Source organism: Mustelus asterias, chromosome 18 (assembly GCF_964213995.1).
Source record: "Mustelus asterias chromosome 18, sMusAst1.hap1.1, whole genome shotgun sequence".
In the NCBI taxonomy this organism is placed as follows: Eukaryota; Metazoa; Chordata; class Chondrichthyes; order Carcharhiniformes; family Triakidae; genus Mustelus; species Mustelus asterias.
Genome location: NC_135818.1, coordinates 58,687,287 through 58,714,411, shown reverse-complemented (window position 1 = coordinate 58,714,411; position 27,125 = coordinate 58,687,287). Strand labels below are relative to the sequence as shown.

At 42.5% G+C, this 27,125-nt stretch overlaps 1 protein-coding gene across 7 annotated transcripts in view; it reads left to right on the top strand.

Annotated features, from left to right (window-relative positions):
- Positions 1 to 27,125, top strand: part of rcor1 (REST corepressor 1) — a 132,238-nt gene that overhangs the window by 73,888 nt on the left and 31,225 nt on the right. For all 7 annotated transcript variants that reach the window (XM_078234081.1, XM_078234079.1, XM_078234080.1 and 4 more), the window contains exon 3: positions 20,108 to 20,160. In XM_078234081.1, coding sequence (XP_078090207.1) covers positions 20,108 to 20,160 — 53 coding nt within the window. The remainder of the gene's footprint in view (positions 1 to 20,107; positions 20,161 to 27,125) is intronic.

Genomic DNA, 27,125 nt, shown 5'->3' with positions numbered 1-27,125 from the left:
TCCACCGCTGCCCCTTGTCTTTTATGGCCAAGCCAGTTCTGAATCCATCTGGCTAGTTCACCCCGGATCCTGTGATTTAACTTTTTGCGCCAGCCTGCCATGAGGGACCTTGTCAAATGCTTTATTAAAGTCCATGTAGACAACATCCACAGCCCTTCCCTCATTAATCATTTTTGTCACCTCCTCAAAAAAACTCAATTAAATTAATGAGACTTGACCCCCCTCATACAAAACCATGTCGTCTGTCACTAATAAGACCATTCAGTTCCAAATATGTATAGATCCTATCTCTAAGAATCTTCTCCAACAATTTCACTATCACTGACGTCAAGCTCACTGGCCTGTAATTACCCAGGTTATCCTTGCTACCCTTCTTAAATAACAGGCCAACATTGGCTATCCTCCAACCATCTTGGACCTCACTTGTGGCCAACGAGGAAACAAAGATTTCTGTTAGAGGCCTAGCAATTTCATCTCTCATCTCCCTCAGTAATCTGGGATAGATGCCATCTGGCTCTGAGGATTTGTCTACCTTAATGCTTTTTAATACACCTAACACTTCCTCCATCATAATGATGATTTGTTCTAAAGGTTTACATACCCCTCTGAGATACCATCAATCAATGTGTCCCTCCTTTGTGAATACTGATGCAAAGTACTCATTGAGGATCTCACCCACTTTCTTTGGTTCTACGCATAATTTCCCCCCACTATCCTTGAGTGGACCAACTCATTCTCTAGCTAGCGTCTTGTTCCTAATGTATGTATAAAATGCCTTGGGATTCTCCTTAATCCTGTCTGCCAAATACATTTTGTGACTGCTTTTTGCCCTCCTAACTCTGTTTGAGTTCTTTTCTACTTTCCCTGTATTCTTCAAGTGCTTCATCTGTTTTTAGTTGCCTAGTCCTCACGCATGCATCCTTTTTCTTTTTGACTAGACTCTCAATTTTCCTGGTTATCCACTGTTCCCGAATCCTGTCTTTCCTGTCCTTCCTTTTACACAGGCACATGCCTGTCCTGCACTTGGATCAACTGCTCCTTAAAAGACTCCCACATGCCAAATGTGGATTTACCCTCAAACAGCCCCTCCCAAACAACAGCCTAATCTGGTTGTAGTTCGCCTTCCCCCAATTTAGCACCTTAACCCTAGGACAACACTCTTTTCCATGAGTATCCAAAAGCTTACGGAATTGTGGTCGCTGTTTGCCACATGTTTCCCCAACTGCAACTTTGACCTGGCCGGGTCATTCCCTAGTACTAGGTCCAGTATAGCTCCCTCTCTAGTCGGGCTATCTACATATTGTTCCAAAAAACCTTCCTGGAAACAACAAATTCCTCACCATCCAGACCCCTAGCCCTAGGGATTTCTAGTCGCATGTATTAGTATACAGTGAAAAGTATTTTTTGCATGCTGTACAGACAAAGCATATTGTACATAGAGGAAGGAAAGGTGAAGGTGTTGAATGTAGTGTTAAAGTCATAGCTAGGGTGTAATAGTGCAATGTTGGAGAGTTTGAATAGAGTTTTAGAAGCATAGAGCAAGAGTATAAAGTAGAATTAGAGGGTATGCTGGGCACAGCTTGCAAGAAGTTGCCTCGCTCCGGCGCCATCTTGGATTCTTATTTGTTTTGTGCAATTCAAACATAGCAAAATTGAAAATTAACACACTGTTCTGCGTAACTAAATCATGCTCAGTTTGCACATTAGGGCTATAAATGTATGTGCAGTGACCAAATAATAGGGAAACATTGGTGCAGTTGTTCAGTGTTGGTGTGTGTATTGTGTCCTTTCTTCCCCTCAAACTTATTTTGCAGTTGTTTAGACGTGTGCAAAGTGGAACCAAGTGCTGTGTAAGTTCCATCGGAACCAATCAAGTTCACATGGAGCCTGCAAAAGTTCTCATGTTCTCTCCTGAAGGTAGTGACTGGTGGTGGGATAAGGTCCAATAGGCGCAGTTACCACTCCATTCAACTTGCTGGTATTTTTGTGAAGTCTGAACATCAATCTAACCACCTGTGGGAGAGACCAGGCAAATCTATTTGCATGACATGCCCCAACAATGTCCCATGTGGCTGAGGCACATTCTATCGCCACTATAGCTAAGATCAGCCTACTGATCTTAGCTATAGTGATCAGTAGGCTATACTGATCACTGTAGCCTGGTCCGCCAACTCTGCATTGAACTTGGAATATATTTGGTCTGCATAGCTCAGTTTGACACTGGCTTGGATTTTTACTAATGAATGATTTAGGAAAGTTGTCTGATAGGTTTTGGGGAAGAAAATCACATCTACCAGAAAGATGGATTTTGATTTTTAAGCCTAAACAATTGCAAACCAAGTATATTTTAGTTATTGTGAGAAAGTCATTTTCTAATATATACCTAATAACTTGACTGTCCAGGCGAGTGGTGGTACCAATTTCTTCTTCTCATTTAAAAAGAGCAAGTCACAGTATCCCTTAATGTCACATTGGCAGGTTAGATGCTTATTTTTAATGATTACTTGTACATATAGTGGGTCAGTGTTCCAGTTGTCAAATTTACATTATCCAGGGCTAGGGACTATTGTCACTTTTGCTTGTAGATCATAGTTTACTATCACTATTTGTGATGAATCATTTTTTTCTTGTTTAGTGGTTCAATACTGCCTGCAATAATAATATGCCTTGCCAGCTTTACTAGAAAATAGTTTGACAACATCCTGATTTATTTCTGCAGGTGGTGAGGCTTTGCCTATACTTATCCAAATATCTGGATATGTGTATAATGACAAATGAAAGCTTCTTTATTAAGTGTGTTCTCATTAATGAATGGGGTATAGATGTATTTTCAATAAGTGAAAATTATTTAATCTGACCATAGCTTGGCAGCAAGGGTGAGAGGCTTCATATCTCATTTCATCCATGGATCGCCACCATTAGTATATATGCAAATCTTTTGCATTCCGGGTAAACCAAAAATCTTGAAAATGAACAGAAGCCTCTACTTTTAGAACACAAAAGCCCCAAATGAAAGCGATTTAAAATATTTTAGTTTCATGCACATGATTTGGTGGTGGGTGAGTTTTTAAAAAATTCTTCAGTCTTTCAAGTTACATGGCACCAACTGTTGCATGTGCAGCTTACTTTTGCACAGCAGCAGCTTATTCTCTGGAGGTGCCTGGCACTTGGAAACTCAGGATGTTTGAAACTCCAGTGAAACAGACATCAGACTTGTTCTCCAGTCCCCACCCTTTATTTGATCCACGTCGCAAAACTAAGAAGTTGAGTATGATGTTTAGTATGATTTGCATTATAGTTGGAGAAAAATATTTCTGGGTGAAAGAAATGAGTTGCAGAGAAAGTATTTTTTTTACTGGGCTTGGGCTTGCCGAAAATGATTTGAAATTACCCAGCTTTGTTTGGTTTTCATTTTTGACTTAAGTACAGAATATTTTATTTTTTTAAAGCAGCTAGTTTGAGGGACTCAGAATAATTTTACTTGCAGGAAATGCATCATATTGTGTTGAGAGTTCCCTGTTCATATTGAATAACCTAAATTATTTGCCTTGTGGCTCTTCTACTGAGGAAAATGAGAGAAACACATTTCTGTAAGTGCTGCAAAGTGGTCCCACCCTTAAAATATACTCCAGTAACATTAAATGTAAGGAGGAGCTAAAGTAAGACATTATGAAAACAAACCTAATGATTATATGCAAAATCTATCTTCCAGCATGTATGGTTTGGACTTAGCGGTGTGATTTTTTTTCATATGGCCTGTGACCAGCGGTGTGCCTCAGGGATCAGTGCTGGGTCCACTGTTATTTGTCATTTATATTAATGATTTGGATGAGAATATAGGGGGCATGGTTAGTAAGTTTGCAAATGACACTAAGATTGGTGGCATAGTGGACAGTGAAGAAAGTTATCTCCAATTGCAACGGGATCTTGATCAATTGGGCCAGGGGGGTGACGAAATTCAACGTGGGCAAGTGCGAGGTCGTACACTTTGGAAAAAAGAATAGAGGCATGGACTATTTTCTAAACGGTGACAAAATTCATAATGCTAAAGTGCAAAGGGACTTGGGAGTCCTAGTCCAGGATTCTCTAAAGGTAAACTTGCAGGTTGAGTCCGTAATTAAGAAAGCAAATGTAATGTTGTCATTTATCTCAAGAGGCTTGGAATACAAAAGCAGGGATGTACTTCTGAGGCTTTATAAAGCACTGGTTAGGCCCCATTTGGAGTACTGTGAGCAATTTTGGGCCCCACACCTCAGGAAGGACATACTGGCACTGGAGCGGGTCCAGCGGAGATTCACACGGATGATCCCAGGAATGGTAGGCCTGACATACGATGAACGTCTGAGGATCGTGGGATTATATTCATTGGAGTTTAGGAGGTTGAGGGGAGATCTGATAGAAACTTACAAGATAATGAACGGCTTAGATAGGATGGACGTAGGGAAGTTGTTTCCATTAACAGGGGAGACTAGGACGCGGGGGCACAGCCTTAGAATAAAAGGGAGTCACTTTAGAACAGAGATGAGGAGAAATTTCTTCAGCCAGAGAGTGGTGGGTCTGTGGAATTCATTGCCACAGAGGGCTGTGGAGGCCGAGACGTTGAGCGTCTTCAAGACAGAAATTGATAAATTCTTGATTTCTCGAGGAATTAAGGGCTATGGGGAGAGAGCGGGTAAATGGAGTTGAAATCAACCATGATTGAATGGTGGAGTGGACTCGATGGGCCGAATGGCCTTACTTCCGCTCCTATGTCTTATGGTCTTATGGAATGGCAGATGGAGTTTAATTTGGACAAATGCGAGGTGATGCATTTTGATAGATTGAACCAGGGCAGGACTTACTCAGTTAATGGTAGGGCATTGGGGAGAGTTACAGAACAAAGAGATCTAGGGGTTCATGTTCATAGCTCCTTGAAAGTGGAGTCACAGGTGGACAGAGTGGTGAAGAAGGCATTCGGCATGCTCATCGGTCAGAACATTGAATACAGGAGTTGGGATGTCTTGTTGAAGTTGTACAAGACATTGGTAAGGCCACACTTGGAATACTGTGTGCAGTTCTGGTCACCCTATTATAGAAAGGATATTATTAAACTAGAAAGAGTGCAGAAAAGATTTACTAGGATGCTACCGAGACTTGATGGTTTGAGTTATAAGGAGAGGCTGAATAGACTGGGACTTTTTCTCTGGTGCGTAGGAGGCTGAGGGGTGACCTTATTGAGGTCTATAAAATAATGAGGGGCATAGACAAGGTAGATAGTCAGTATCTTTTCCCAAAGGTAGGGGAGTCTAAAACTAGAGGGGAGAGATGAAAAAAGTGTCCAGAGGGGCAATGTTTTCACAGAGGGTGGTGAGTGTTTGGAACAAGCTGCCAGAGGTAGTAGTGGAGGCGGATACAATTTTATCTTTTAAAAAGCATTTAGATAGTTCCATGGGTATAGAGGGATATGGGCCAAGTGTGGGCAATTGGGATTAGCTTTGGGGTTTTTTTTAAAAAAAGGGCAGCATGGACAAGTTGGGTCGAAGGGCCTGTTTCCATGCTGTAAACCTCTATGACTTTAATATCTTTCAATCTTTTCTATCCTGTAAATTGCAACGTGCAAGTCAACCCCATTTTTCTGGCCCCAGAATTCATGTTTTTCCATTTATTCTGTTTACAAGTTGATCCTCCTTTTCCTACAACATACTGTATTTGCATTAGGGGGAGGGGACAATTAATCCAGCAAGAAGGTACTGGTTGGAAATCCTGTCGTCTTCCTAACTTGCCTCAATTAAGTCTGCAGCTGGAAGGCTTGAGAACACCTTCCAGTCCAAATGTCAATTGATACCTTTTTATGTGGCCATTTATAGATGGCCAGAGGGCCTCATCCTGCTGCCACTGCGAGTCAGCCAGTGGTGGGTGAAGTCCATATGTGCAACTCACCAGATAAACCCTGGCAATATGCCCATGTCAGGACCTTGCTGATTAGCCCTGACAAGACCACCTTACCTAACTTCACTCAGTTTCATTGATGATCTTGCAGCGTGGGCCTACTGCAGTACTGGCAGTGGCCAGTGGTGCTGATGGCCTCTGATTTGCTGGCAGCATGTGAAAGCGAGTTATCTGCTTTGAGAACAATGATGACCTGGACTTTGACCAGGCAAGTGCCTAAATAATGAATTCAGGTCAGAGGGTGGGCAGAGAATGCCGATAGAGGGGTTTGCCACTGGCCCACTGAAGCGAGCATTAAAGTCACAATCTCTCAATTTTTAGAGCGCCGAAGGAGGCCATTTGGCCCATTGTGTCTGCACAAATTTTTTGAATGGGTAATTTACTGACTGCCATTCACCTACCTTCTCTCCTTAACCCTGCACATAGTTCCTTTTCAAATAATCTAATACTCTTTGAATGCTGTTATGGTTCAGGTCAGAAACTCGAGTTTTATGAAGCCCGCCTGGATCATAAACTTTGTGCCTTGAATATGGCTAGGATAAGCATGATAGGTTTCATTTCAGGAATGATTCAAATGACCCACTAGGGAGCTTTTATCAAACAAAGTTTATTTAAGAATATAGTTAACATGTATAGTAAGAATATTAGCAATAACCTCTATCAATTGCAAACAACACCAAAACAACCGCGATAATGTATTACCCTTAACGAATATAGGAGCTGTCCCATCAAACCAATCCCATAAACAAGACCGACCCTTCAAACAGGTTTAATACAGCAAAGACTAATGTTCACGTGATACTCGAATTGAGTCCTTTGAATGAAGTCCGAGATAGACTCAGAACAGCTTCCCAAAACACCAAGGCCTCTAGGCAAGCCACCAACAGCAGATTCCCCCCTTCAGAAAGGCAAGACCTTGCTTTCAAATCAGCAGAATTTCCAAAACAACAGGGAGAGAGAGAAAACACCACTTTTCAGCTTGCTGTCCCTTCTAAAACTCAACTCTTAACGGCAGCTGTAACTGAAAATGAAAGAACTCCTGTCACCTGACCTTCTGCCAACCAGTTTTTTCTCCCAACAAAGCAGAGTCACAAACATCCCAGTAAAAATAAACCCCCACCCCCCAGCGTTTAAGCAGCAATAAAAGAACATCCCCAGACAAACAGGTACCATAATGACATCAGCTAAGAGCTGTGAGCTGAGAAACATTGAAGCTGTGAGAGCTGCAGAGATCATGATTTTAAAAAAACCTTTCTTAAATTAACATCACAATGTCTTGGTCGAATCTGCCTCCACTGCACACCAAGGCAGTGCATTTCATACCTTAATGACCTCCTGTGCGAAGAAGTGTTTTCTCATATTTCTTTTGCAAATTATCTTAAATTTGTGCCTTCAAGTCTGAGATCCTTTCACAATTGTTTCACGGATAGTTTCTCCCTATCTACTTTGAATACCTCTAACGAAATTTCCTTCCTGCTTTCTTTTTACTAAGAAAACAGTCCTAGCTTATCCAAATGATCCTTTTTTAAAATTTATTAGTCACAAGTAGGCCTACATTAACACTGCAATGAAGTTAATGTGAAAATCCACACTCTGGCGCCTGTTCAGATACGTTGAGGAGAATTTAGCACGTCTTTCAGACTGAGGAAACCAGAGTACCCAGAGGAAGCCCACGCAGGCATGGGGAGAACATGAAGACTCCACACCGACAGTGACCCAAGCCAGGAATCGAACCCAGGTCGCTGGCGTTGTGAGGCAACAGTGCTAACCACTGTGTCACCATGAAGTTCTTCATTCCTGGAACCATTCTCATGAATCTTTTCTACACTCCAGTGTTTTCACATATTTCCTAAAGTGCACCACCCAGAACTGGATGCAAGACTCTTGCTGAGGCTGAGTAGTGTCTTATACAAGTTCAACATAACCTCCTTGCTCTAGTACTGTGCCTTTATTAATAAGCCTAAGATGCTGTATGTTTTTTTACCACTCCTCTCAACCTCCCTGTCACCTCCAATGACATATGCATGCAGGTCCCTCTGTTCCTGAAGCCCTTCAGAGTTGTACCCTTTGTTTTGTATTGTTGCTCTATATTCTTCATGTTAAAGTGATACACTTCATGTTTCTCTGCATTGAACTTCATCTTCCAACTGTCTACCCATTCCATCAGCTTGCCTCCATGCTTTTGAAGCTCTGCACTGTCCTCATGGCTCACAATGCTTACAAGTTTTGTATCATCTGCAAATTTTGAAATTGTGCCCTCTACATTAGGATCTAGCTCATTATATATGTAAAGAGCAAGAGTTCCCAACACTGTACCCTGGGAACTCCACTACAAACCTTTCCCCAGTTTGAAAAACATTCATGAATTGCTGTTTACTGTCACTCAGTCAATTTTGTATTCATGTTGCTACTTTTCCTTTTATTTCATGAGTATAACTTTGCTCAAGTCTGTCATGACGAAAACGCCAAATGCCTTTTAGAAGTCCATGCATATGCCACATCAACCTTTCCAAAAAACGTCAAGTTAGTTAAACATTGTTTTCCCTTAAGAAGTCCCTGCTGGCTTTCCTTAATGAATTTATATTTGTTCATGTGACTGTTAATTTTGTCCTGAATTATCGTTTCAAGAAGTTTCCCCACCACCAAAGTTAAGCTGGCCTGTAGTTGTTGGCCTTGTCTTTGTATCTTAAAGGATGCAATGTTTGCAATTCTCCAGTCCTCTGGCATCACCCCTGAATCTACAGAAGATTGGAAAATTATGGCCAGTGTCTGCAATTTCTACTATCAGTTCCCTCTGTAGCCTTGGATGCATCCTATCTGGTCCTGGAGCCTTGAACACTTTAAGCATGGACAACCGATCCAATAACACCATCTTATCAATTTTAAACCCTTCTTGTGACTGAATTACTATCTCTTTCACCATGACCTGAATAGCATCTTTTCGCTTGGGAGAGACAGATGAAAAGTATTGGTTTAATGCCTCAGCCATGCCCTCTGCCTCCATGCATAAATCCCCTTTTTGTCCCTAAATGACACTAATCTTTCTTTTACCACACTTGAGCTACTTATGAGCCTATAGAAGGTTTTGGGATTCCCTTTTATGTTAGCTGCCAGTCTCTTTTCATACTTCTGCTTTACTTCTCTTATTTGCATTTGCACCTCCTCCCCTCCAAATCTTCCACATTCAGCTTAGTTCTCAGTTGTATTTTCTACCTGGCATCTGTCATGAGCATAATTTTTCTTCCCATCTTAATTTCACCTGCGGAGCTCTGGATTTGTTTGCAATACCTATACCTTTCAAGGAAATATACCTTGACTGTGCCTGAACTATGTCCTCTTTGAAGGTAGTCCATTATTGAGCTACCGATTTCCCTGCCAACCTTTGACTCCAGTTTATTTGTCACTAATCCGTTCTTACCAAATTGGAGTTGGCTCCCCTCAGTTAATTCTTTTAACTCTAGATTGTTCGTTTTCCCTTTCCATAGTCAACCTAAAGCTTCATATTTTCCTATTGACACTTGATCCACGTGGCTTACTTCATTCCCGGGAACCAGGACCGGCAATGCTTCCTTTCTCATTGGACTGGAAACAGTACTGTAGAAAACACACTATTGCCCTCCTCTGCCCTTTTCTATTATGATGTGGAGATGCCGGCGTTGGACTGGGGTAAACACAGTAAGAAGTCTCACGACACCAGGTTAAAGTCCAACAGGTTTATTTGTTGCATAAGCCACAAGCTTTTGAAGCGCTGCTCCATCAGGTGAGTGGGAGTTCTGTTCACAAACAAGGCATATAAAGACACAAACTCAATTTACAAAATAACGGTTGGAATGCGAGTCTTTACAGGTAATCAAGTCTTAAAGGTACAGACAATGTGAGTGGAGAGAGGGTTAAGCACAGGTTAAAGAGATGTGTATTGTCTCCAGCCAGGACAGTGCGAATTTTGCAAGTCCAGGCAAATCGTGGGGGTTACAGATAGTGTGACCATGAATCCAAGATCCTGATTGAGGCCATCCTCATGTGTGGGGGACTTGGCTATCAGTTTCTGCTCAGTGATTCTGTGTTGTCGTGTAGACCGCCTTGGAGAACGCTTACCCGAAGATCAGAGGTTAAATGCCTAAAAGAATGATCTTCGGGTAAGCGTTCTCCAAGGCGGCCTTCATGACACACAATGCAGAATCGCTGAGAAGAAACTGATAGCCAAGTTCCGCACACATGAGGACGGCCTCAACTGGGATCTTGGGTTCATGTCACACTGTCTGTAGCTCCCACGACTTGCCTGGGCTTGCAAAATCTCACTAACTGTCCTGGCTGGAAACAATACACATCTCTTTAGCCTGTGCTTAACCCTCTCTCCACTCACATTGTCTGTACCTTTAAGACTTGATTACCTGTAAAGACTCACATTCCAACCATTATTTTGTAAATTGAGTTTGTCTTTATGTGCCCAGTTTGTGAACAGAACTCCCACTCACCTGATGAAGGAGCAGCGCTCTGAAAGCTTGTGGCTTGTGCTACCAAATAAACCTGTTGGACTTTAACCTGTCTTGTGAGACTACTTTTCTACTATCCCAGTCTACATTTGGGTAATTTTCTTTTCCTTTGCCCTGCTCCCATTTGTAACCCCAGCTGCCTTGACCACATTTGTGGGCCACCGCCCCCTTCCTATTCTACCATACATGTCGTATGCTGTTTCAAATATTTAACCATTGCCCACTCCCAGTTTTGCTTCAGAAACATTTATTCCACTCTTTGTACAGTAGTATACAGTAACCATAAATACATAAAACAGTGAGAGAAAGGGGCTTAGGGGTGAATTGGGGAAGAATGCAGCAAGAGAAATTCGGAGCGAGAAGGCCAACAGAACGGATCGGCGTCATGGGAAATGTGAGAAAGGGCTGAGCTACATATGTGCTTAAGTAGGAGGAATGGATGAAAAAAATGGCAAATTGGTCATTGAATGCATGGAGAAAGATAAGGAAGTGTTGAAGGTGGAACAGCTGAAGAATGAGGATGCAGGCATGAGATGCTGTGAACTATCCTCATTCATCTTTCATAGAATTTGCTTATAGTGAGTTGAAGGCTTAACAGGGGCTCTGAAACCTTTTGCTTCTGGGGACACCCCCCGCCCCATGTGATTAAAAAAAATTTGTGAACCATCAATAATACAATTTTTTTTTAATTTGCAGTATTTTACTTGCCTGAATGTGGCATCTTATAATAGTATTTGTTGTCCAAGGAAGCTTATGTATAAAACTTTAGAAATGGAAAAAAAAGTAAAGGAGGGGTTTCGTGAATCACTGCATGGGCAGAAATAGGAGCATGGGAGAAGAGAACTTTGGATGTTGGAGCATTAATGGATTTGATCTGGGTAAAATTGTGAATGTGATCCAGTGATTTATGAGCAAAGGACGGGGAGCTCAAGACCTTGGGAGTCCTGGAAAGGTCATGTGGAGAATAATCTTCAAGTCCAACACATCTGAAGAATGTGGTTTGGAGCACTGGGGCCTAAAGTCAGGCACAGTGAGAGGTTGCTGGAATCTGGTAGTATTAATGGAGCAGGGCCAAGCGATCTGTAGAAGAAGAGTGACCAGGAGATTGGAACTGGAAAACTGTCCTTGTGGTTTTTTTTTAAAGCTTGAGGTGCACCTTATTTCCTCCTGCTCTCACCTTAAGCTTTTGCTTTGCTTGTTTCCTTGGCTACTCTTCCCTGACTTTCCCTGCTATCTGCTGGTTCCCACCTTTGCATTTTACTTTAAGCTTTTTAACGATAAGTTGTTCATGTATGGAAATCTAGCACACACAAATGGCATATGTTTTACTTTTAGTCTGTGACTTTCTCACTATTTATGGGCAGATAATCACTGGCTGGAGTGGTGGGATATTTTAATATGCAACCTAAGTGCAATGAGTGCACAAGTGTAAATCTACCCTTTACTGAGTGAGCTATTGGTGGAGTTTGTTCATAGTCTTTCATAAACACGTTTCTAAATTATCCAATAAATCTGTCTGTGCAGAGTCTACACGTTCTCCTCGTGTGTCTGTGTGGGATTTCTTCCGGGTACTCCAGTCTTCCTCCCACGGTCTGACTGGTTAGGTGCATTGGTCGTGCTAAAATCTTCCTTCAGTGTACCCAAACAGGTGCCAGAGTGTGGCGACTAGGAGATTTTCACAGTAACTTCATTTTAGTGTTAATGTAAGCCTACCTGGTACAGTAATAAAATAAATTTGAACTTAAGTTACTACACAAAATAAGAACTTGTGGTGTATAGGGTGACATATTAGCATGGATAGAGGGTTAGTTAGCTAACAGGAAACAGAGCAGGGATAAGTGGATCTTTTTCAAGTTGGCAAGCTGTAACAAGGGGAATGCACAGGGATCAGTGCTTGGACTTCAACAGTTTAGAATTAACTTGGATGTAGGGACAGAACATATGGTTGCTTAATTTTGGTGATACAAAGGGAATATAATAGGTTGTGAAGAGGACATAGGAAGTTTGCAAAGGGATGTAAATGTGTTAAATAAGTGGGCAAAAAATTGGCAATTGGTGTATAACATGGGAAAATGTAAACTTGTCCATAATTAGGAAGGTAATGTTGACATTTATTGCAAGGGGAATTAAGTACAAAAATGGGGAAGCTTGGCTGCAGTTGTACACTATGTTGGTGAAACCCCATCTGGAGCACTGTATATTTTGGTTTACTTGAGAAAGGGCATAATTACATTATAAGCAGTTCAGAAAGTTTACAACTTTTTCTTCGGTGATCCCTCACCAATGAGTATGGTTGTCCACCTAAGAAACTCTGTGTTACTGCTCATGGATTCTGTGGGTTCTTGCCTGGCTGATTACCCTGATCCTAGATCTGTATCTTTGACTGCACACTTGTCAGGTGTTTCTGGGAGGTAGGTTCAGTCCTTGGACTCTAAATTGCTGGGATTTCTTTCTCAGGCTCCTTTTCTGGGCCTCCTCTTGCCATCAAGTGTCCTCGAAGAATTGTATCCCTTCAATCAGGAGGTTCCTCCAAGTAGGTTCCTTCTGAGCAAAGATCTCCCAGATGTTGACGTCTATGTTACATTTCTTGAGGTAAACCTTCAGGGTGTCTTTGGAGTGCTTCCTTTATCCTCCTTGTTCGGGAACCTTCCTTGAACAGGGTGAAGAAGATTTGCTTTGGCAGCTGGGACTCTGATGTTCTAAGCCCATGGCTGGCCCAGCGGAGTTCGTTTCAGATGATCATGGCCTCTATGGTGCTCTTTGCTCCTTCAAGGATGCTGATGTTAGTACGCCTGTCCTTCCAGATGATGCGGAGAATCTGTCTCAGACAGCATTGATGGTACCTCTCCAAGGCCTTTAGATCGTGTCTGCATGTAGTTTGAGCCACAAAAGTTGAGGGAATGACTGCCTAGTACACTAGGATCTTGGTGTCAGCACGAATGTCGCAGTCGTCGAAGGCACTCATCCTTTGGCAGCTGAAGGTGGTGCTCGTGGTTTGGATATGATGTTGGATCTCTGCATCAATGTCAACTTTAGATGAGAGCTGGCTCTACAGTTAGGGAAAATGTTCCACGTTTGGGGAAGGTTTCTCCATTGATCATGATGGAGGGAAGGGAGAGACATGATCTTGCCCTGGAGCAGATTGGTAAAGGACTTCAATCTTCTTGAGGCTGAGACCAATTCCTCAGTATGTTTCTACGAAGATGTCAAGCATGGTTTGGAGATTCTCTTCTGAGAGAATGGAGATGGTGGTGTCATTTGCATACTGCGAAATTCCACGAGCGATGTCAGCATTGTTTTCTTCTTGGATTTCAACTGGCTGATTCTTGGATGAGAGGGTTATCTTATGAGGGAACATTAGACAGGTTGGACCCCTACTTGCTGGAGTTTAGAAGAATGAGAGGAGTTCTCAATGAAATATAAAGGGACTTAACAGGGTGGATGCTGAGGATATTTCCCCTTATGTGAGAGACGAGAGCTAGAGGACACTATTTACAAACAAGGTGTCTCCCATTTTAAGACTGAGATGAGGAAGATTTTTTTCTCTCAAATTACCTGGGAGCCGGGGATCTTGTAGCTCCTCATTGCTTTCTCCATGGCAAAGTTTTGGCCAATTGGAGTCAACTTGCCAACCAATCCGCACCCTTTTCTCCTGTGGTAGAAATTGAGACTGTCTGAAATTTGGCATTCTGGTATTTCTTCTGATGAGTACAAGATGAAAAGATTCAACAACATGTCTCTTTTCGGCAATATTCAATTTTCACATTCTGTTTGGCACCTTATGTTGAAAGATAAATTTTGGTCACTTAAGGGAAGAATACTTCAAAGGCATTTTGAGTGATGTACTTGGTTTTTTAATATTGACAAATTCTCTTGTCTGAGTCAGGATTTCAGGCCATCCAAAATTCCGCTGTTCAAGTCTTCACTCTCAACAGGTCTTGTTCACCTATCACCCTCTACATTGGTTTCTAAAATCTCATTCTTCGTTTCAAATCTCTCTAAAACCTGATCCTTCCAATCTCTGAAATTTCTAGCCTTCCAACCCTATCTCTGTGCCCTTCTAATTATGCATTCCTGATTTTAATCACTCCACCATTGGTGACCATGGTTGAACCAAAATCATAAGTTGTGCAATTCCCTCCCAAAATCTCTGCCCCTCTTCCCCTCACCTACCTCTTTGACCTATCTTTTGGTCATTTTCTTCTCTATTGTGGGATGTGGGCATCGCTGGCAAGGTCCGTATTTGTTGCCCATCCCAAATTATCCCCGAGAAGGTGGTGGTGAACTGCCTTGTTGAATCGTTGAAGTCCCTGTGGTGCACGTACACCCATAGTGCCACTGGGAAGAAGTTTCAGGAATTTGATGCTATGACAGTAAAGGAACGGCGATATGTTTCCAAGTCATGATGGCAGGTGAATTGGAGGGGAGCTTCCAAGTGGTAGACTTCTTATGCATCCTTGTCCTAGCTGGGGGAGATCACAGATTTGGAAGATGTTGTCAAAGAAACCTTGATGAGTTGCTGCAGTGCATCTTATAGATGGTATATATGTTTGCACTGTGCGTCGGTGGTGGGGGGGGGGAGAATGTTGAAGGTTGTGGATGAGATGCCAATCAAGTGGGCTGCTTTGTCCTGGATGGTGTCAAGTTTCTTGAGAGTTGCACTCATCTAGGCAAGTGAAGAGTGTCCCATCACACTTCTGACCGCCTTGTAGATGGTGGACAGACTTTGGGGACTCGGGAGGTGGGTTACTTGCCTTGGAATTCCCAGCCACTGTTCTGCTCTTCTAGACAGTGTTTATGTGGCTGGTCCAGTTCAGTGTGTAGTTAATGGTGACCCCCAGGATGTTGCTAGTCGGGATTCTTTAGATTTTCCCTCAGAGATGGTCACTGCCTGTCTGGTACGTGTGTGGGATGAATATGCCCTAATTTCACTATTCATGTCCTCTTCAAAACTTAATTTTATTTCATAATGTTCATGGGAAGCATCTGATCTTACTATGTTAAAGGTATATCAGTGCAAGTTATTGTAGCTTAATGAATCGTTACAAGTTTCTCATTTGTTGTTTTCTGCCACTTGCATATTCCTTGTCTCTCTTTTTACTGGCTGAAAGCCAGCCAAAAATAAATAGTGTGATATATAGGTTTGCAATACATAACTGAAAATGATGGCAGGATGTGTACAGGAAATGTATGCTACAAGCAAGGCATTTTTGCAAATTTGAAGTGGTTATTGTCAAATATCATGCACCAACTTGGTACGTAAACATTTGCCTACAGTTAAAACAAACCACTCCTTGTAAGCTGTATCAGGACAGAAAAACATGGTTAACATTGTTAAATTCTTAGATCAGTGCTTGTTATCAGAATTTCTTTATTATGCTATGCTTTAAATCTCTGTGCCTAGATTTAAATGTTATTGAGTTATTGTGTTCGAGAACAGAGGAAAATTTGATTTTCTATCAAGATAGGCCTTGGTTGAATGGCTCAAAGTAAAACATAGTATGCAGCAGGTGACAGCCCTGAGACCTGACCTCATCCATTTCCATCATTGAATGTCATTGCACATGAAGTGCAGGCATCTCAGTTGGCTCGCAATAGCCTTTTCTAAATCACGGTTATAGTCCAGTGCTAACAAGATCCAAATTGTTTTGTAACTTAATATATTTTTCGTACTTTTTTAAAACATGGAATAGATAAAGCTAGCTCTGGCGCAGGGTCATCTCGACTCAACGTTGGCTCTATTCTCTCTCCACAGGTGCTGTCAGACCTGCTGAGATTTTCCAGCATTTTGTTTTTGTTTCAGATTCTAGCATCTGCATTTTGCTTTTAGAATAGATAAAACCGTTGTGCCCACTCATTGTGGGTTGCAGAATATTCCTTGTATTTAGCATATTTCCTTTTTGGCATTTCTTGCTTCTACTGAGCTGCAAATAGAGAACAAGAATAAGTGATGGGCTCATCTAGTTTGATCCATCGCACACTTCATAGTCCTACCGTTTTCAAAGATTTGGAGGTTCAAATCAAGGTAATTCAGTGCTGAAATCCTCTATTTTGTAATCTCGTTCATGTTGTTTCTGATGCATAGTGAAACATGTACCTAAGTGGCATGATCCTTTCCAGGTCCTGGAGTAGTCTTTTCTGAGTTATGTTTCACTCTACTGGAAATACTGATGGAATGAAATTGAATATATGGGGCAATTTATAGGAGGTCGAAAACCTAAACATTTAAGCAACCTGGAGAAAACTGCCTGGACATCGAGGCTCAGTCGAAAAATCTGGACTTTCCCAGCCAAACAAGACACCTGGTCACCCTTGGATATCACTAAGGACCAATGGGGGCGATTCTCCCATCGCGACCCGCAACTTTTCTGGCGGGTCGGGCTGGGAGATGCGTGTCATCGGCCTCTTTCCGGGATTTGTGCATGCGCCGGGAACGCATGCGCATCTCCCAGAGCCGGAGAGCAGTCGAATCCAGACCATGCTAGAAACCGGCAGGAGGACAGGTAAGTCATTTGAATCTTTTTTTAATGTAGTTTAAATATGTTTAGTATTTCATTATCGGGAACTTGCTGGTCCCGATTGAATCTCCCACCCTGCCAGAAGTACTTCATTCCGACGGGGTTTAGAGTAGCTCCCCATATTTGAGGAACTAGCGAGAGACCCTGCCGGAATGAAGTGGGGGCAATCGGGGCCCCCTAGGTGGTCAGGCGGTGGGGCGTGGTGCCCCCTGGGCATGGGCACCCTGGCAGTGCCAGCCTGTGCCCCTGGCACTGTCCAAGGGACAAAGTGCCCATGCCCAGGGGGCACCTTGGCACTGCCCATTGGGCAGTGTCATGGGGCGGGGCCAAAACTTGGTAAAGTGGGGCGTGAGGTGAGTAGCGCGATCCGCCCCCGTCTCTGCGCCGGACCCCCTTTACCAAGGCCCGAAAATGGCTGCGATTGAGACCACGCCTGAAACAGGAGTTACGGCCATTTAAATGCATTTGCGTGCATTTAAATTGACTTAATGGGCTGCACGCCCAACCTTACCGGCAATTGCCCCTTTACCACCACATTTGCCCATCCAGAATCGGCGTGAAACAGACATGCTCCACAAAAGTCCAATTCGGGCGCTCCAGTTAGTGAGGAGGCAAGTGCCAAGTGTCGGACGGCTCTCTGCTTGAGATCGAGGCAGGGGACGGAGTTGGGTCCAACGGAGCTCTGCTGAAATCAGTGAGGGGCCGGGGGGTGGGGGGTGGGGGGGGTCCGCTGCCTGAGATCGGAGGGGGGGAGGGGCCGCGATCGGTCTGGGAGGGGATGGGAGGATAAGGAGGTCAGTAGTGTTGGGGCAATGTCTGTGGGGGCCAGGAGGAAGCATTATGGCCCGGGAGCGATGTGGCAGGGTAGCAGCATTCTATCATTTTTTTCTGTGCATGCGCAGTTTGAGGCGCCGATTGAAGTTGCAGAATTTCAGACGCGTTAAGCCCCGTCCAAAGGCTTCTGCAGCACGATTCGAATTCGCTGATATTTTTTCAGGCAGAGTGATTATGGGGGTGCCTGAGACCGGTCCAAAAATTGGATGTGAAACACTCCCAGTTTTGAGTCCGTCCAGCACTTACAATCAAAATGATAAAATAGGGCCCAATGTTTACAAAAAACCATATGGTGAAAAAGCAGATAGACAACATCACCTCTGGTGTCTCGACTAAAGATTTGTTGCTAGAATTGTAAGTGTATTCACCCATTTACAATTGCAAGAAAAACAGATTTTTATGTTCAGCCCTTGATTAAAAATGCAGTGCCTGGGCAAGGCTTCACTGGCAAAACTGTAATTTTACGGGTTATGTTTGTAAAGCTTGGAATACACTGACTTTCAGCTGCATCTGTGGCTGATTTAGAAACTGTTCTTGGCTTCGGCACTGTGCATTTTTGTTGATTCTTTTGAGTCAAAAAATAATTTTTATGCAAAGGAAGGTAAAGGCAGCAGCTTATGACTTGATCAACAAAGGAAAAGCTTGTTAATTTTTTTAAAGTAGTTTTTCTTCTAGAATTTTTACAGCATTTTACAAGAAAGTGGATGTCTGGAATTCGTTGCCCGGATTGATGGTGGCGGCAGAGACCCTAAACTCTTTTTAAAAGTACTGGGATCTGCCCCTTAAGTGCTATAAGCTACAAGGCTATGGGCATGGTGCAAGGAGGTGGGAATAGAAGAGGCATCTGGGTGTTCCTTGGCATGATGTGGAGATGCCGGCGTCGGACTGGGGTAAATACAGCAAGAGTTTTAACAACAGGTTAAAGTCCAACAGGTTTATTTGGTAGCAAATGCCATTAGCTTTCGGAGCGCTGCTCCTTCGTCAGATGGAGTGGAAATCTGCTCTCAAACAGGGCACAGAGACACAAGATCAAGTTACAGAATACTGATTAGAATGCGAATCTCTACAGCCAACCAGGTCTTAAAGATAAATGCTTTAACCTGTGCTGAATGCTTCCTCCACTCACATTGTCTGTATCTTTAAGAACTGGTTGGTTGTAGAGATTCGCATTCTAATCAGTATTCTGTAACTTGATTTTGTGTCTCTGTATGCCCTGTTTGAGAGCAGATTTCCACTCCATCTGACAAAGGAGCAGCGCTCCGAAAGCTAATGGCATTTGCTACCAAATAAACCTGTTGGACTTTAACCTGGTGTTGTTAAAACTCTTACTGTGTTCCTTGGCAGGCATGGACAAGATGGGCCGAATGCCTACTGCACCACAACTTTTCTATGGTTCTATGAAGAGTAAGAAATTTAAGCAAATTAAATTGACGCTTTCAGATCAACTTGATTTTTGTTGCTTCCTGCTTTGTAGAAATTCTCACTTTATTGTAACCTGTGAAGTAGCCCTGAGCGTTTAAGTGGGTTTGTTAAGCTGATAAGTTTGTGATTTTGAAGCTTGTAAATCACTAGTTGGAAGGAAACATTTAACAGTGCTCTGAATGATTAATGATTATCAATATTCTCACCAAATTTGTTTGATATATCGGTTGGCAGAAGTTTCTGTTTTACAACTGTTTTATCTCATTAATCCAGACTCTTTCTTGGGAGCATAACAAATTGAAACAGGAGTAGACCATGCAGCCCCTCGAACCTACTGCAGTATTCAGTATGATAGTATGATCATGGTTGGTCTTGTGTCTCAACTCCATCCTGCCTGCTTCCCATATCCCTTGATTCTCTGCTGTTTATCTCAGCCTTAAATATGTTCAATGCTGGAGTATCATGGAGCAAGATCTCATTAAAAGGAGGAAATTCTTATTGCCAAGGATGTGATTCTTAGTCTTAAGAGCAAGCTTTTAAGTTGTATCTCAGTTGTTTTGTAGCTGCTCATATGTTGAGGAACAGTATTGTGTATGCTGATGTATATTTTCATTGATCTTTACAACCCCTTAAGTCTGGGTCGTTAGTAAGATGATACATTGGTGTAAACTGAAAGATGTGGGGATACATTTTTCTCTTTGCCACAAGGGTGATAGTGGATTGCTTTTGCCTCTTAACTCCCAATTTCATTCCATTGAGTTAAGTGGAATAAAAATTGGATGGGTTCTATAGTGGGATGAGTGATTCACTACTTTAACATGCAGGTGATGAAAGTGATCTTTTTTAGTAATTGCCATTAAATATGCTAATTTAAAGTTGTCAACTTTTTTAAACTTTTTTTTGCATTTTCAGTGGATGAGTACATTTCAATAGCCAAAGAGAAGCATGGCTACAACATGGAACAGGTAATAAAACTTTACAATCTAAAATTTAGACCTTGAGTTGATTCTGACTAATCTGCTGACCACCCAACTTGCCTTGCTGCCCTCATGTTAACTGACATTGAAAATGGCTACCTTCCTCTGATACTGACCCCTCCGTTTCAAAACTGTTATCACATCCTTTCCCCTTCAAAAACCCATTTTCAACTCCATCTAACCTACTGCGTCATCTTCAATTTCCCTTCCTTTTTGTTGAATATGGTATCACGTACCTTTTCCATGCTCCATCAGAATTTCTCCAATCAGGCTTACATTCCTGCCACAGCACTAGATTGAACATAAATGCATGTTCTCTGACCATAGTGTGACCCCTACTTGATCTCTCAGCATTGTTTAATTTGGAAGACCATTACATCCTCCTCCAGCTCCTCTCTCTCTTGTCTCGTTCAGTGGGATGCTCTAACTCAATTTTATTCTTGCCTATCTGCCTATAGGCAGAATAACTGCAAGGATTATTTGCTGTCCCTGCACTATTATCTGGAGATCTATCAATAATCCTATCCTTTTTGTCCTCTGCATACTCCCCTTGCTGATTTCATCTGCAGACATGGGAGCCACTTGTGTGTGTTGACAGCATCCAATCTATTTCTCCACTGCCTCTTTGTTGTCAGACTGCTTGTCAAACATCTGCAGTTTCTTCCAACTTAACATTGGAAAGGCTGAAGTCATTAGAAACATAGAAAAACTACAGCACAAACAGGCCCTTCGGCCCACAAGTTGTGCTGAACACATCCCTACCTTCTCGACCTACCTATAACCCTCCATCCTATTACGCTCCATGTACTCATCCAGGAGTCTCTTAAAAGACCCTATTGAGTTCGCCTCCACCACCACTGACGGCAGCCGATTCCACTCGCCCACCACCCTCTGTGAAAAACTTACCCCGAACATTTCCCTTGTACCTACCCCCCAGCACCTTAAACCTGTGTCCTCTCGTAGCAGCCATTTCTAGCCTGAGAAAAAGCCTCTGAGAGTCCACCCGATCTATGCCTCTCAACATCTTATACACCTCTATTAGGTCTCCTCTCATCCTTCGTCTCTCCAAGGAGAAAAGACCGAGCTCCCTCAGCCTATCCTCATAAGGCATGCCACTCAATCCAGGCAACATCCTTGTAAATCTCCTCTGCACCCTTTCAATCTTTTCCACATCCTTCCTATAGTGAGGCGACCAGAACTGAGCACAGTACTCCAAGTGGGGTCTGACGAGGGTCTTATATAGCTGCATCATTATCCCCGGACTCCTAAACTCAATCCCTCGATTGATAAAGGCCAGCACACCATACGCCTTCTTAACCACCTCCTCCACCTGCGGGGCCGATTTCAGAGTCCTATGGACCCGGACCCCAAGGTCCTTCTGATCCTCTACAGTACTAAGAATATTTCCCTTTATATTGTACTCCTTTATCCCATTTGACCTACCAAAATGGACCACGACACATTTATCAGGGTTGAAATCCATCTGCCACTTGTCCGCCCAGTCTTGCATCCTATCTATGTCCCTCTGTAACTTCTGACATCCCTCCAGACTATCCACAACCCCACCAACCTTCGTGTCGTCGGCAAACTTACCAACCCATCCCTCCGCTTCCTCATCCAGGTCATTTATGAAAATGACAAACAGCAAGGGTCCCAGAACAGATCCCTGGGGCACACCACTGGTGACCGACCTCCATTTAGAAAAAGACCCATCTATACCCACTCTCTGCCTCCTTTGGGCAAGCCAGTTCTGGATCCACCTGGGCAGCAGCCCCTTGGATCCCATGCCCTCTCACTTTTTCTAGAAGCCTTGCATGGAGGACCTTATCGAATGCCTTGCTAAAATCCATATAAACCACATCTACCGCCTTCCCTTCGTCAATGTGTTTAGTCACATTTTCGAAGAACTCCACCAGGCTCGTAAGGCACGATCTGCCCTTGACAAAGCCATGCTGAGTATTCTTGAGCATACTAAACCCCTCTCAATGCTCATATATCCTGTCCCTCAGGATCTTCTCCATCAGTTTACCAACCACTGAGGTTAGACTCACCGGTCGGTAATTACCTGGGCTATCCCTATTCCCCTTCTTGAAAATAGGAACCACATCCGCAATCCTCCGGCACCTCTCCCGTCTCCATCGACGACGCAAAGATCATTGCCAGAGGCTCTGCAATCTCTTCCCTCGCTTCCCACAGTAACCTGGGGTACATCCCATCCCATCATTGAGTGGGATTTTCCAGTCATGGCCATCCTGTGACCGGAAATTACTGCCCGAGGTCAACTAACTTTTTAGCTGTCTGTCGAATTCTCTGTCCTGCCTGTAATGATTCCAGTGGCAGGTGGGATGGGAAAATTTTGACCATTATCTTTTACCCATGTCAAAGCCATTTACTCTAGCCACCAAATGCATCCCAGTCCCCAAGGCCTCAAAGGTAAAATTATTGCCTAATGTTTGGATCTCATTGTGGCTCCACCCTATTTTTCACTTCTCCCAGCTTTACAACTAACTTATCCCATGACTCTGGCCTTGTGCTTCCTGCCATCTAGATCCCATTCCTAAACGTCTCTACGTTCCTCTCCCCCTCCAGTCCTCCTTAAAACCTATTGCGTTTGACCAAACTTTTATTTTCACCTCCTTTGCTTGGCATTCTTCTTTTGATTATGCCCATATGAAGCACCTTGAAAATGAGAAAGTGCTATATAAATGCAGTCAATTATTTCATAAGTCATTACTGTGATGGAATACTTTCCACTTAAGCATCACTAAAAAAATTCAGTGCCATCCAGGACAAAGCAGCCCACTTAATCGGCTGTCCAACCACCAAGTTACACATTTATTCCCTTCGCCATCGACATGCAATGGCAACAATGTGTGCTATATACAAGATGTGTTGCAGCAACATTCCAAGGCTTCTTTGTTGGCACCTTCCAAACCTACAACCTCTAACACCTAGAAGGACAAGGGCAAAAGCACTACCATCTCTAAGTTCCCATCAAGCCACACATCATCCTGACTTGGAACTATATCACCGTTGCATTCACAGGCTCAAAATCCTGGAACTCCTTTCCCAGCATGAGTACCTACACCGCATGAAGTGCAGTGGTTCATGAAGGCGGCTCAGCACCAACTTCTCAAGGGCAGTTCGGGATGGGCAATAAATGCTGGCCTTGCCATTGATGCTCACATCCCATAAAAGAAAAAATAATCTCGGCTTATAGTGTTCTCCCATAATTGAAGCCTCTCACCCCAGCATTTTTATTTAATCTCTTCTGCATCCTGTATGCTCTTCAGTTCCTTGCTATTGCAAACTGAGTTAGACAAATCACTGTCTAAGCAGTGATTTCAGAAGTTTGGATGCCTGCCTCTCCTCTAGCATAGCTTCCATTTCATATATTTGAACAGTTGTGATTATAGAGTTTCTGTTATTTTTATGACTACCTCAACATTTTAGAATGTGCCCCACCAGCTGCTTTTTCCACCTAGGTTCCGCCAACTTTTTCAGTACTAATTCTGTTTCTATAATTATCTAGTCCAATGTCTCATTTTCGCATATGCTACCAAAGGCAATTCACTATCTCCATTATCCTTGAATATGTACTATTTTTAGTCTCTGTTTACATTACCATTTCTCTAACTAATAAAAGTTTGTTAGTCTTTTGCCATTCCCTTTTGTGTTTGCTGTCCTTTGTGCTAATTTTAATTTCTGTAACAGTTGTAAGATATTTCAGCAGCCACTCCTTTAATTCTTGTGGCAATATGTCTCCTTTGTACCTATTCATAGTTTTAATTTGCCCCAAAATCTGTTTACTCCCATTCCTGCTGAATTTATTTTTACCTCCAGTCTTGTTTTTGTATAGACATTTCAATTTTTATATCAAACCTTATTTTTCTTGCACATAGGACAGGCCCACTTTTCAACAATGAAAAATCAAAAGGGCAATGCCCCTTTTCAGAAGTTTGCTTATTATAGACCCCAGAGCTGTGTGATCCTCCTTGACTCCATGCTGTATAATGTCAGATCTCATTTTGCCTACACTTTTGTTCAGGAGCAATAACTTATGGGGGCAGGATTTTACAGCCTCGCTTGACCTGAGACCGGATCCCACCGGAGGTCAACGGACATTTCTGTTGTCCGCCCTTTGCTTGTCCCGGCTCCATGGTGGGCAGGGGGAAGAATTCCGGCGATGAAGTTCTTCATCCCTGTTAAAAGTGGTATATTTTCATTTCTATCCTAGTAGAAAGAGTTCTGAATTTCTTGAAGTTAGTAATCCATTATTGTTATGGTATAAGGCCAATATTTATTGCCCTTCAAGCTGCCATCTTGAGTCACTGCAGTCTGTTGTTGTGGTCTTGATGCAACAGAGTTGCTTGCTAGGCCATTGCAGAGGGCAGTTAAGAATTGACCATTTTGCTGTGAGACTGAAGTTACAAATAGGCTAGATTGGGTAAGGGCAGTATGTCTCCTTCCCTAAATGTGTTGGATTTTTTGGATAACCAGGTAGTTTCTTGGTTGTGATTACTGATGGTAGCTTTCTATTCCAGATTGTTTAATTAACCAAATTTAAATTTCCCCTTTGCTGTGACGGGATTGAAGCTCGTATCCGGGGTTCTTGTTACAGACCATTGGATCAGTTGTCCACCAATCTAACCACTTCTCTACCATGCCTGACAGGTTTTGCCGCTCCACTACAGAGCAAATTTTGTTTGATTCAAGGTTACCGTTTGGTCTATTTCTCCTTCAAGCTCTGATTTTTTTAATTCCCACAATAATTGATAATAAATGTCTTTGTTTGCATGGAGACAACCGCCTGAGGAGGGATAAGTTCATGCCCGTTGCTGCAGAACAGCATGTTGAGAGTGAAGTATTTGAAAGTGAATTTTGAGTATTGAAGAATTGCTTGACTGTTAGTTCCTCCTCACCACAAAATGAGTAAGCCATTTGGATTGTGTTGGGCCTGAATCTAAAATTTGCAAGTACCTCGAGTAAAAAATGACATTTTGTTAAAATTGCAGCTCGCAGCAATATACATCAGAAGAATGATCAGTCTTACTAGAGCACCACCAATGGCAAGAGGATGTAAGATATGGCATAGCATGTTTACTTGGACAGTTTTCACCCCCAAGATATGGGTATAGAAGTTTAGAGTGGAAATATAAAAAGGACAGAATACGTAGCTTTAAAATGGACACTGAATTAAATCTGTGCAAGATGGTCTGATCTTGAACCCCTCCTTACCTGAAAGACTAAAGATTGCTTTGTGGTTCAACAAGTGCCTGTAATCTTTTCCTTCTCTTCCCCGTCCCACCTCCACCCTGGCCAAAACCATTGGATATTTAGTATATCATCATGTATATGGAGAATAAACTTCAAAGAGCAAGACCATACCAGAAATATATTTAGTAAATCTTACTGCTTTAACTCCGAACCTTCCTGCAACCCATTCCACTTTGCCCAACCTCATCACCACTTTCAATGCTGCTTTATTGGACAGAGATGTTTTGGGCTGCAGACTACTTTTTGGCAATGTTAATTCTATTGTGATTGGCTATGATGTACTTCTATACAGTGGAACTATGTGAAGCAATTTTTATTTCCCTGGTGTTGGGATGCTATGCCATCATATAGGAACATCAGAGTTGCAAACATTTTCATGTACCCTTTTTGAATGAGAGAACTGTTTATTTTCCATTCTGTTTTACTTTGTGCTAAATATGATCACTTGCTTCATTCTTATATGCAAAGTACAGCTTCAAATTAGTCTAATGCTGTGGATTAGATTTCCTGATCATCTGATTAAGTACTAGTAGATAACACCTATGGAATACAAACAAAATTGTGACTAAAAACTTGAAATGCAACTAAAAGTTAAAAATGATTCTGCAATTGGCAAAATATGGAGTTTAGTTATGTCATAGTTGAGAGTCATAGAAATCATAGAAACCCTACAGTGCAGAAAGAGGCCATTTGGCCCATCGAGTCTGCACCGACTACAACCCCACCCAGGCCCTACCCCATATCCCTACATATTTACCCGCTAATCCCTCTAACCTACGCATCTCAGGACACTAAGGGGCAATTTTAGCATGGCCAATCAACCTAACCTGCACATCTTTGGACTGTGGGAGGAAACCGGAGCACCCGGAGGAAATCCACGCAGACACGAGGAGAATGTGCAAACTCCACACAGACAGTGACCTAAGTCGGGAATCGAACCCAGCTCCCTGGAGCTGTGAAGCAGCAGTGCTAACCACTGTGCTACCGTGCCACCCCCATCAGTATACTTCATTATTGAGTATACTTCATGAGTATACTTCATTATTACAGAGGAACAATGTAATAGAATGATACCAGGTTATACATAAGTGTCCAAAACCTATAGAACATGACGTTTGTTTTAAATGAAATGTCTGTAACCTAGCTAATTGGTGGCAAAGAAAAAGCATTTTGTGCATTTAGGGAAGTTTTGGTAGAGATTGTGTGGTTGACTTAGCCCTGCATTGTTTCTAAAGGACAACTAGTCAGGATCAGCCCTGGCTAGCTTCCAGTTGTGTCATAACTTACTAAATGGTTCTGTTTCAAAGCAACACATGAAACCACAAGACTTTAGTTTAATAAACACATTTTGCAATGCAATATGACTTGTAAAGAGATTGAAATAGCTGCTTTGAAGGAGGCAAAACTTGTTTATATTTAATTTGCTAATCCAGTTTCATGGCAAGTGTTAGAACCATTCTTTATTCTGCCCACTGTCTCCCATTCTGAACATGAGCGTGTTCTCATTTAAATGAGCCTGTCTGAATAGACAGTAGGTGCTTTCTCAACTATTGAGAGCTGACCAGCCAGCTGTAACTAGCTGTGACGTTAGTATACCTTTAAGAAAGTTTTTTAAAAATATATGATTTAGCTCTCAGCTTCAGTGATGTCATTGTTGCCGACTTGACTGGAAATGT